The sequence below is a fragment of the Colletes latitarsis genome, chromosome 1, assembly GCF_051014445.1.
Source record: "Colletes latitarsis isolate SP2378_abdomen chromosome 1, iyColLati1, whole genome shotgun sequence".
NCBI lineage: Eukaryota > Metazoa > Arthropoda > Insecta > Hymenoptera > Colletidae > Colletes > Colletes latitarsis.
This window is the reverse complement of record NC_135134.1, coordinates 50,427,799-50,440,343: the sequence shown is the minus strand read 5'-3', so window position 1 is coordinate 50,440,343 and position 12,545 is coordinate 50,427,799. Positions and strand designations below refer to the sequence as shown.

General features: G+C 47.3%; 1 protein-coding gene across 1 annotated transcript in view; it reads left to right on the top strand.

Annotated features, from left to right (window-relative positions):
• Nucleotides 1–12,545, top strand: part of LOC143344976 (uncharacterized) — a 191,231-nt gene that overhangs the window by 134,257 nt on the left and 44,429 nt on the right. Inside the window, 1 exon segment of the mRNA XM_076771633.1 lies at nucleotides 9,727–9,793. Within this exon segment, the coding sequence (XP_076627748.1) occupies nucleotides 9,727–9,793 (67 nt within the window).

Genomic DNA, 12,545 nt, shown 5'->3' with positions numbered 1-12,545 from the left:
GTGGGGCTGGTTTCTTTGTACGACAGAGTTCATTGAAATAAATTACAATTTAAAGATACGATACACCTACTTTAACTTTAACAATTTACTTCGAGAATTAGTAATACAATCGAGTACCATATATTTTAAAGCACGATACGATACGTAGACCTACTGACATACCGAGGTTGAGAATTCTAGAAAATTGTGAGGATACGAATCGACATGTTAAAAAGAGCATCTGGTATATTAACAATTCATACTGGACGCTGGCGTATCAAAAGCAAAGACTGTGAAACAAAATATATAAAAACGATCGTTTAAGCCACTATAGTGGCGCATCGTGTTAAAATCGGTAAATTCTGAGCAAGATCAAGATCACAGTGGGGAGAACTACTCGTTAGAATCCTCTGATTCCTTCATAACCGACTTCGATGGCCGATCCGCGCCCCGAACGGGTGGCAATTTGCATTGTAAGGGAAAAAAAGAAGGGATGGCTACCGCGGACGGTCGGCCAGAGGCCTTTGGATCGCGGTATGCGCGAAATACCGAGCGTGGCTGCACGCACGGAGCGGAATGTCAGTGCACGGGATTCCTCGTCGACGATTTCCTTCGGACGTCCCCGTAATATCCCCCGGTGGAAGATGTATGCGCGCGAAACCCGCGTTCGCTCCCCATGAATCGCCCGACGACCGGGACGCCGATGCTCTTTCTCCGTCGCGGCGAGAATTATCGAGGCTCGGTGGCCGGCGTAGAAATTTACTCGATCCCGGTCCGGGTGATAGACGATGCACGGAAACAGTCCTCTAATCGGCCACTTTGTTCGCGGGGAAATGAGTGGCAATCCGCGTTTCCCGTTCCCCGATAATTGGCCCCGTTTCGTTTAGCCGGCTCGCCGCGCGCTTAATTTGTTTAGCGTGCTTCCGCGAATTCCCTCGCGCTCCGTCTCCATTTTATTTTTCGCGGCAGTTATCGTATCCGAATACGTGCTAAATTTCCAAAATCTTGCGAAAACAATTCAATTTGTCGGAAACCCTGGAAGACGGTGCGATATTAACATTAGATTTACGGGCATTGATGTTTCATGTCGACGATTACCTTAAAATGCGATTTTTCTTTTAGTCAGAATATGTATTCATGTGAAAATAATATTTACGTGTTCTGCAATTTTCGTCAAATTGACGGCTTCCGTAAATCCAGTGTTGAAGAAGTCCCAACCGACCCGTCGACATTCTCCGAGGAGGTTTCGACGGAGGAAATCGCATATGCATTAAGGCCCCGATCCTCCGTCTCCCCGAGCAAACGGACGAGTCAGTCACCTTTAATGTCAAGCGAGAAACGTAAATTCCAAGCGGCGAGAGGTTGACAATTCCTGAACCCGAGCCGGAGAAACCTTCCACCCGGGGCACAGGGGATCGCCGGGTCTCGCTGGCTCCCCGCGCGACGCACACGTCGACGATTTTACGCCCGGTGGTCCACGAAAGGGCAAAGACCGAGTAGTTATTAGCAGAAGATTACCGGGCGCTCGGTCTATTACGCTACACGTTCGAGTGTCGCGTCGTTCTCCGGGGCCGTGAGAGAGCGGCGGTTCGACGATTCCGTCCCGCGGGGCAGAGCAGGAGGAGAACACTCGTTTTCTAACTGCAAACTATCAATCCACGCGCGCTCGGCTTAACCATCCGGCTCGGTCTATGATCCCAGTCATTACCGGCCGATGACGACATTACAGTATCGAATGAACCGAGACTAAACCGGCGAACGAGAATGGCAACTTCTTTTACGCGCTGTATCCTCTCGATGATCTCCGCAAGCGCGGCGGAAGACGCCTCGATGGCCACGCGTTTCGATCTCCGACGTCGACGGTCTTCGCCATTCTGTTACTTCAGGAAATTGTAATATCGACAAATTGATAAATATCGTTCGTTTCCCGTTAACGAAGAGGAGGTAAGAATCGAGTAGCACGCCCGATATAAAGGGAAGACGGTCCTGTATCGGTGGAAGAGCACCAAAGGCGCCCGACGCGGCCAGCAACGCGTTAATCGCCCAATTTTACGGTTATCCAGGAACCGTGTACGACGCGGCACGAAGTAGCTAACTAGATCTTCCTCTCCAGAACGGTATCCTGGTCCGATAAGCAATTCGCTAGATAGCGAGTATATAGGCTCGCGTTATCAGCCTCGACTAGCTATTTACCGTTGTCAAAGCCCACTACGCGAGCCAATACCGCGCCTGTACAGGACGACCGCTGCCATTCCGAGATAATCCTCTCGCCGGTGGTCCCGACAAACACGGAAACGATTCTCTGCGCTCGGACCACTGTCTCTGTCCTATCATTCGCTGGAAAAGGAACGTCCTTGATAGCTCTAGCGACTAGGAAACGGCTTTAAGCCTCGAACCACGTCGAACTCCATTTCGACTCAAAAGGGAATTTTCATTCCCGCTGCATCTGCTTAGAGTCGTCGAATAAAATATCGCTGCCTAGATTTTTCAGTCCGAGAAATTTGTTAGATCCTTCTACCACTGGGTATTTTCTCAGTGTCCAATTGGAAAGTGGATAGAGAAAGGTCCCAATAAAGTATTTCGACCCTTAACGAATGCGACTGCGGAATTTCCGGGTACCTTCGCGTTGAAATTCCAGCGCCGTAAGGTCGGAGCGTTTAGAACCTCTAAATAGCAACCGACGGTCCTGTGTTCTGTTCCCGTGCACATCGATATCGAGAAATTATTCAAATGCGATAGAGGCGGGAAGGGCTGGTGCTCGCATAGTCGTGCGAAAACAGTTTCGGAAAGTGTCGAGCGAGTATCAAGCTCGAAGGCATTAGTAGATGATACGCTATGCGGGGCTATAATCCACGGATTACAGACTAAGGTTACGCGTACTCATTCGACTGCATAATGCACGCAGATCGTGCAGGTCTCCCAAGAGCCGATGATAAGTTCCTTTCCATAGAATATCGTTCGACGGTTTGCTTAACCCCTTCGCGTGGCATTTAGCTGGACGAAATCCAAACAGACTGATGCTAAACTGCTTTGTAACAGAGATTTTAAGAATCGCGACCAACTCTTCTGGCGTACTAACACGAACTAAAACTCAATCACGATCGTCATCTGATAAACAGATTTATAATACAAACTTCGATCGCGTTTTAGAAGCGTTTTAGAAGCTAAATTCTAGCTGCGGACAAAACAATCCGCTGGAACGAGTCCACCCGCACACCCTTCCGAGATTTATATTCCATTAGACCTCTTTCTCCTCGTTCTCCGTTTCTACCGTACGGTTTTCCGGTATCGTCCGGTAAGACTTTATTTATCCACTCTTCGCGTCCCGCGCCCGGCCATAGCTCATTACCGGTTAATTACCGAAGTAAGTCTCCCGCTGCTGACAGCGGCGAGATGCTGCGTGACTCGCGGCACTATGTTTCGCCGGACGGCGTTAAACATAACTGTAGCAGAGCAATCCACGGAGCCGGTACAAATTATCGTACACCTCGATACCAGGTGGAAAACAGTCACTTACGCGAGGAAACTCACCGCGGAATTTACTTCGTTCGAAGAAACTGCAAGCTTGTCGGTATTGTCTGTTCCTACTTTAGCGCGCTTCCCGCGCCCGCTAGTAGATGGCGCTCGACCTGTACCTCTCTCGCAAGTGCTCGATCGACTCACCTCTTCCTACAGTAGCAAGCTACCACAGTGCACATTCTCTAACACTGTGACTATGTTCGATAAATACACGGAGGAACTATGCATCGACCGCGCGCTCGTGGTAAACAGTATTAATTGCGCGACACATTGCAGCACACGCGTCGAGCGGAGCAATTTGCCGAAACGAGCGCGAACGCGAGCACAGAGCGGAGGTTCGATGGAACGTAGCGAAGAGTTTGTTAACGAAGGCGAGGCGAGGCGACGCGCGAGCGCGAAAGCACGAGGGCCCGAACGTCGTGCGCGAGACAGGCCAGCTTGAAATATAACGTCCGGGTAATGAATCGCAACATTCAATTACGCATTAATAACAGGGCGGCGGAGACGGGACGGTCGATTATCTCGCGGCCGGACAATGTGCGAAAGCCAGCGGCTTGTTTTATAACAAACAAACTGACGGTTATAGCCGCGGCCGCGGACAGATACCATAAATACGGAGCCGGGGCGAGCCGACGGGGGCCCGCGCGGCGTTTCTGCATGCGGCGAGGATTTCCTTAATTGATCGGCCATCGACTTCTCCTTCGCTGACAATCTTATCAATGGACCATCGGCGTCGCACCGGCCGTCCGTTGCCCCCGCGTCTAATCTACGATATCTGCGCGCGAGCCGCGTCTCCCACGCCCGGCCGTTTCGTCCGCCTGGAAAGGCAACGCCGAGAAATATTTCCCGCTCGCCGGTTCCGCGTCGCCGGCTCAAATAATTAAACGATTCCTGACCGACGTCTAACGGCCGAGACAGCGCGGAACCGCGATCGTATGTGCGCGCCAACACCGAGCCTCGATGCGCGCGCATTACCAATTGTACTACTATAAGGAACAAAAGTTGCGATCTGCTATTCAGATTCCGACCACGCTCTCGTAATTGTGATTCTGACTACCTTGGTGTGCTAATTATCCCTATACGAGTGTACTATACGTCTCTCATTGTGATTAAAATTTTAATGGGAGATTTTACAGGCAAAAATAAGACGAAAATGAAGAATAGCAATTTGTTGATTGAGGCTTCGTTAAAAAGTTATTAACGCTTAAAGTTCCGTCTGTAGAACGGCAGTCTGCAAACAGCTACGTAGGTGTGATAGTAGTTCTCACTCGCAAGACTGTGAGGCTGTAGAGTTTCTCATGCTGAGTGAGGACCACTATCGTATGCACGCAGCTGTATGCAAGTTGCCTATCTACAGGCGGAAATTTAAAATTTTTTTAAATGACTGTATCGGTTATGTGCAAGTCAGAACAAAGCGTACAGTGAAATAACCCTCCAAAAATGAAGTTTCCCTTAACAGTAAAACTCTATGAGACTCTATGATTGTAATTAAGATCGTGATTAAAGATCCTGGACGACAATCGTATCCCGTCCTCTCCGATCCTCCATAGAGGCGTCGAGTCAGAGTCCGAACAGTCCGACCAATCTAACGGACAAAAGTGTCCAGTGAATCGGCAAGCGTGGGTGATCCGCATTTACCGAGGCACCGTTGCGATCGTAATATTAGCACGTAGGCATTTTCACGTGGACTTATCGCGTCCCCTTACGTGGGGCCGGCTCGTAAACTCGCGGATATTCGCGGCGGCGTGGCGCACAGAGCATTCTTTTAATTACGCCAACGAACGATAGAACCGAGGGACGACAGTCTAGTCGCGCGCGACCTTTCTAACGTCGCCTCGAGTTATAAAGGAAAAGAGTACCTCGAGAGTCCTGGCTAGCGATGGGTTGGAGACACGAACCAAAGATACGTGGATAAGTGGATTGGCTTTGCCCACTTGTGAACAATATAATAAATTCAGCAGATGTGTGCCTTTGCAATTAAGACTCAACAATGTAGTTAGTGAAAACAAGTTCCTGCCTCGTTTTACTTGTATTTTTTATTTGTGTAATACGATAGACGATAATAATTTAAATGTTCGTCGACTCGTTCGAACAGGCGTCCTCGATTTCCTGGTGATTTAAACCGTTAAATCTAGGCTTAACGAGCATTTTCGAAGCTGAAAGGTGCTAAGTAACCGTTTGAAATGCCAAATGTTATTAAAGTCGCGGGTAAACGCACCTGGCGAGTATTTGCATCGTCGTGCACGGGGACAAAGGACCCCGTAATCGTAGTCTTGCTCGTCGCCAGCGTTGTCGCCGTTATCTACGCGAGCCTCGATCGTTTCTCACCGCCTAAGTACATTCATTGGCGTAAGGAGCCTGCCTGTAATCTTGGATGTTAATCGGGCAACATCGACTTGTATTACGGTACAAAGTAATGTTGTAATATAGTACGGCCGGACGGTGAATTAGTTTGGACGTTCGATGAAAATTCAACGCGGCAGAGGCGCTGGCGGGATCGTTTATTAAATGCCCACCGATTAATCGTCTTCCGACTTGCATCAAGTAATCGCGCCTACAATATTTTAACTCGAATAAACGAACATATTCATTTTTTTTTTAATTTCAATAAAAATTTGAAACTTTGAAGGAATACACTTCTCGTTTCGAGATTCCTACGGTGTTAACTCTAATCAGAAATTAAGCTGTAAAAAGTAATAATAAATTTACGAGTGGCAATTACAGCAAACTAGCGCGAGCAACGAAAGAAAAGTCGAGACGTAGATTCGTTTCGAGCGAGAGATAATAACCGCTTCAGTCGGGTAATTAAGTGTTAAATAATTGCTTAATTGAATTTACAGGCACTCTGACGCGTTCGTGCCACGCTTCTGGATCAATTAGGACATTCCAGTTCGCGTGTCCACCGATCGAATGATCGATACTCGACCGTTTCGCGTTGATAAATTCGTTTTCCACGAGTGATACGCGAATCGTCGCGCAACCAGTATTTTAATTGCACGTTTCGAGAACCTGGCTATATAAGAAAGGTCCTGTTCCCTGTAACTTCGACGTTATTTAATTATCGTAATGCTGTAACGTAGTAAGAACCATCGCAGAATTGACAAATATCGTGAATCATCGTCGGTTTTATCAATTTGAGAAGATAGTTTTTAATTTTTTTGTTCCCGATTACGAGTGTTTCACGGGTTTCTACGCATTGCCAAAATAGTGTATGGTTTTTTTTAGATCATCCCGTCCGTGCAACGTGCAGAGAAACCGACGTGTTTTCGGTTCGCAAACGACCAACGTAATTACAGGAGGACCGCGCGTGCAGTTAATGAAACGCGCGAACCTCGGCGATGATTTGCGAACGACGGCTTGTAATAAATAATTACCGAAGCAAGACATCGAACGCATCCTTTTTTTCACGCGATTTTAACGACGCTCGACGCATGGGGAGAGGAAAAAGTAATCATAGCGCGCGGCGTAATGATTCACGGTAAATTCTTTGACCTAGCTTATTACTTTAATTAAGACCGGCGGAACGGTCGAGCGAGTGAGACTGAGACGCGTGACAGACACGGAATGAAACTTTAATCACGTTTATTATCAACGTTAATAAGTTGTTGTCCGTTCCTACTTTACGCGCGGCTTTGTTTTCGACAAAATGAAAACTTCGATATTTTTCTATACAGGGTGTTCAATCACCTCTGGGAAAAATTTTAATGGGAGATTCTAGAGGCCAAAACAAGATGAAAATCAAGAATACCAATTTGTTGATGGAGGCTTCGTTAAAAAGTTATTAACGTTTAAAGTTCCGCCTGTACTGTATTTTTTTCTCGAAAATGCGCAAGATTTCGGGGGTATGTCTATTCACCAAAAATGATTGCAATTAACCCCTCTAGGTAAAAGTAATTTTTTTAGAACGATTTGAAAAATTTTTTTTCCGTCGAAAAATTTCACACCTTCTCTAATTTTTTTCTCGAAAGTGGGTAGGATTTCGGAGGTATGTCTATTCATAAAAAATGATTGTAATTGACCCCCACAACTAAAAATAATTTTTCCAGAACGATTTGAAATTTTTGAATTTAATTGTTAATAACTTTTTAACGAAGCCTCCATCGACAAATTGGTATTCTTGATTTTCGTTTTATTTTGGCCTCTAGAATCCCCCATAAAAATTTTTCCCAGGGGTGGCCGAACACCCTGTATACGTACGATGATAATTAAAGGAAACTGCGAAACTAAGAACGCCTAGGAAATAATTATTTTGTTCAACGACTTTATTGCAGAACAACCGTGTTATTATATATGCAAAGTATCATAAACATTCATTTACCACGACGTGGAATACAAGATCTTGCGTTTGATTTTAAATTCTAGTGTTGCGCGTTACTTTATGGTTTTATTATTATAATGGCTGAGTGCACATTAATTTCGAGCGGAACACGCGAGAGAAAAAAAGAGGCATGCTTGCCCGCAATAAAACAACAGTGATCCCGACGCCTCCGAAAGAAATGACATTGAGAAGAAAATTTTTCTTGCAACATATATTCACCCTTTGCAGCCGTTCCAAATATGAATATAACATTCTTTCTCACCGTCACAACTGAACGATATAATTAGGGAGCCTCTTTCGAGCGAGATTCCCCGTAGTCACGCAATGGAATCCTGTTATAAGTATAAAATTTTCGATGAGACCAGCAACCCGTTGAAAAAGAGAATTATCTGATCGTTCACGAACTGTTACGACCACCGATCGAAAGAAACAGTTAACTTTTATTTTTCAAATTCGTTTCAAAAGTTATTCTCGTGGAAATGAATTATCGCTAGGAACATTTTGTTTTTTAAAAATCGTCCTTCCGGAACCGGCTCTTCGAACTTTGCACGATAGTAGTACCGCGGAAATAATTATTTCAGAATTTCCAATGATACCTTTGGCTTTATCCTTTCCGTCCGAATCTTTTGTTCGCCACTGCAAATGGCGCGATTCACCCTGTTCATTAAGTTCGAATATTACCTAAATTTCACTCCTAAAAGAACTAAAGTGAAATCACCGTCGCTAAAGTGATCGTTTCCTACTTATTGGCTGAAGAATGAAAAAAGAAGATTGCAAACGGGTGGAGAATCGTGGCGATCGCGAGGCTCGGGACGTGTGAACGGGGCCTTGTTCGCTGGGTGGCGGTGCGCGCGCATCTAGCGGTCCCACCGACACCAGCGCTCGGTCCCATGAATATTCATCGCTTTTCCGGCCGTCGCCTGGTACGCGAGCGTGCGTTGCTCCCAATTTGTCACACACCGTGGCATTATCCCATTTCGCTAATAAAGTAATATTACGGGGAAGAGACGTACGGCGCTCGCGCGAACTGATTCACTCTTCGATCCTTTTTTTTTCTTCTTAACTCTGTTACCATGGCGCAATTATGCAACTTAGTAATTGCACGGCGCCTTGCCCGCCAGGTAGCCGTATCATCGTATAACGAGACGCGACTTTATTACCGAGTTCCTTTCGTCCGGCCTCTTCCAGGTGTCTGACGCGGAGAAAACGACGAGTGTATTCCCCTGAAAGGACGACCAACGAAGAGGGTACGACATCGAGACGGACGAACGAGACAGAGACGTCGCTATCTCGCTATACAGGGTGTTCGTCGTAACGATTGCGTGCCTTTCGAACGTGATCTAAAATTCACTATTAACGTGTCTGTCTCAGAAATGGAATGTAAAAAATATTTGTATTATTACACGTTTTGGGACTAACCTGCTGACTTTTTAATTCGTGGACGTCTGAAGCAAGGGAAGAAACATTGAACTTGCTGTTCGTACAATTATAAACTTTGTAGATTTCACAATTTCTTTTTAAGCTTAAACGATCCTTGTTCATTTTTTCATGCGAGTTTAATCGATGTTGCCGTTTACGGCGAAGATTCCATTGCAAAGGGAAGAGCTTCAGAACGGCAATTTTGATATCTCTGACGAGCCACTTTCGGAGCGACCATCTGCGTTTAATGAAGATCAGTTGGAGGCATTAATTCTGGAGGATCCTCGTCGAACAACCCGCGAATTACGTGGTTCGTAACTAGTGGTACAATCGGGTACAAGATTTTATCAAAAAGTATTCGGTTAATTTTGCAAGAACGTTGCGATGAACACCCTGTACAGAGGGAACGCGACTCAGCGTTTGAATCATTTGATTTAACGAACCGGTAACGAAGGAAAATAGCTTAACCAAGCGTTTCGTCTGTGTTGCAGAACGATCGAGACAGGATCCACGCCTGATCGACGAGAAGGAAGACAGGAGATCCAAGACGGTGCCAAGGTAGGCTCTCGAGCGACTTTATACCCTCATTCTTCGTCTTTGGAAGGGTGAATTTCACGTGGTTTTCAATTTGTGAAAAGTATAACGAGAGGCGGAAAGAGCTATCGAAAAATAAACGGAATGGAAAACCATTGAGTATCCTCGCTGATGAAACGTCGCCTGGGTAATTACGTTTTTCTGGGGGCGGTCACGTCCGCTCGTCAAAGATCGTTTCTCGCGACGCAGATAGCCCGCGAGTAACCGCAAGCGTGTCCCGAACCGGTATGCCGGAATCGAAAAAAGCCGCGACAACATCGAGTGCGTGTCGCCGCGATTCCGAGGACACCGATTTCACGGCAGATACATTAATGCGGGCCCCGGACCCGTGTACGTTTATAAGTCCTCGAATAAACTTCCATCGGGACACGCCTCCCCGCTCCACGATAATTTACCGGGCTTTCTAAGAATCGCCGAGCCCACGGGAAACGCACGGAAGCGCTGCACCGATCGAATCGTTCGCGTTTTAAAGAAATATCGCGACATTTTCAGACCCGAATCTTTCCAATAATCGCAACGATACTGAACTTTGTACAGTTTTAACAGTTCTTTCCGGTAGGATCCATAATTTTTAATTAAAAGTTTCTAAAAATTCGTGGGTTCCTCCGGAGAGGCGGACGGGAGATCGATCGTCCCGATTGCGTAATCGGGGCTTTCGAGGCGGCGCGCAAGTCCTCCCCCTCGAAAAGATGCTCCTTTGCCCCGGAGCGCACTTAATCTTATCGCGGTCCGGGCTTTTGTCGGCCGGTTGATGCTTTCACGAAGCTTTCTTATCGGCCCGAGCGGCGCGCACGACTCAGGCTCGGCTCGCTTCCGCTTCGGCCCGGTATCGCGCCGGTATCGGCTCGTTTCCACTTTTGTCGTAGCCCCGCGAGAGAAACCGGTGGAGAAAATGCGCTTTTACCGGCCAACGATACGCGATATCCCCAACAATATTCTTCTCGCTATCGCCGTCCCCTATTAACGACGTGATCGGGCCCGTGTTCCTCGTTCCCGCGATCCTCCCCCAGCTACACGACGTGTTATTCCGCCCAACGCTTTGGCGACTCTGTCGCGGAAGATAATTATGTCGGGAGCCGCTAGAGCGTACGCATTCCACCGGCAACGCGCGTTAACCAGATGTTAAATCAGATTCTAAATAACCGTTTCGATCCTCGTGACCGCCATGTTTGTTCCTCCAGTGACGCTTGTATTCGGTATCTCTACAAGCCGTTATCGAAATTCTTGTTCGAGCTACGTTCATAATTGCGTACGGACGCACAAACGCTGATATTGTTGGTTTCGATTGCAGTCACGGATAAACGTCTGGGACCTCCGAGAAGATTATTAGTAGAATTGAAATCATTTGAGATTGACTCAGTTTGATCGTTCGTCGAGGTTTCGACTTCCCACGGATGGATCGTTGAAACGCAGACGAAAGCAACGTTCGTACGTTTCAGGGATCGTCGAGGAGGTGGAGGTGTAAATTGGGCTTTAAGATGCGTGTCCCTTGGACGGGGTCTGTGCAGCAGGCAAAGGGCCCGGTCGGGCCGGAGATTCACGAATCCAGGAAGCGTGTTAGCCGGAACGTCGCCGTTCCGGCGATGCATCGCGGGTTCAGCCGCATTGTTGCGGACGAACTGAGAACGAAACGGAATCTAATCTGATGGCGCGGCGGGTCCACCTAATGGGCAAGCCGTGTCGGGACACGCACCTCTGCTCTCCTCTCTCGTGTCCTACGCCGAGAAGGCTAAAGTCGTGTTCGCCCTGTCCGATGACGATATCACCCTGACGCAATCGCCATACGTAATGCAGCTCTCTGTGACTGCGCGCGATACACCGGGGATCGAGTGCACAACCCGGACACCGAGCCTAGGGTCAACCTCTGATGGATCTATGGGGCTACTCGTTCAAGGATTTCCCATTCTGTGCTTTCTACGCACGGGTGGTTCGTTCTTGGGAACTCGGGAGGAACCGAAGATCGAATCCTTTTGTGTTCAAGCTCTTGATCTTCTTAATTATAGCTTGTAAGAAACGTTATCGTTGGCGTCGAGGGAAGTGTTTAGGCTAAGATCAAATGCGTATCGAGAGACACTCCGCATCGAACTTTGGTCAACAGAAGTCGTTTATGATTTTTACATAGTATTAAATAAATATAGTGGAATCGTTAAGTTTAAAGTGTCCGAATTATTGAATCTAACCCAGACCTAACCATCCCTGACATCCTTACAAGCTTGAGAATAAGTTGGTAGTATTTGTGCAAAACTACTGAAGACCACTGTGTTGGATTCGACCCCTCCAATGTTAAATTAATCACGGTGGAGTAGGTTGATTGAATTATCAATTGTTTGATAACGAACACAACAGAACTGATCTGCCACCATTCGCCTTTTACAGCGTTAAAGGTTCGAAATTGAATATTTTGCGAACGAGGAAGACGAAGTGAGCGGGGACTGATTCAACCTGACGCGATTCCATGAATCTCGCCCTGGCCCTGTAACGCTGTCGCCTGTAATTCCCGACGCTTTCCACTCTGTAACGGAATTCTCTCGTTGCGGCTACATGGCGGCGAGATGCGCGCCATTTGTCCTGGCCATACCCGGCGCGAGGGAATCTACACTCGTTAGGCGAATAAATTCAATTGGAAAGCCGGCCTTTTTGCCGATAGCGCGACGCGCAATGCGTCTTGGCGACACTGCACGCCAGGCCGTGTTCGCGAAGGCATGTCGTGGCCGAC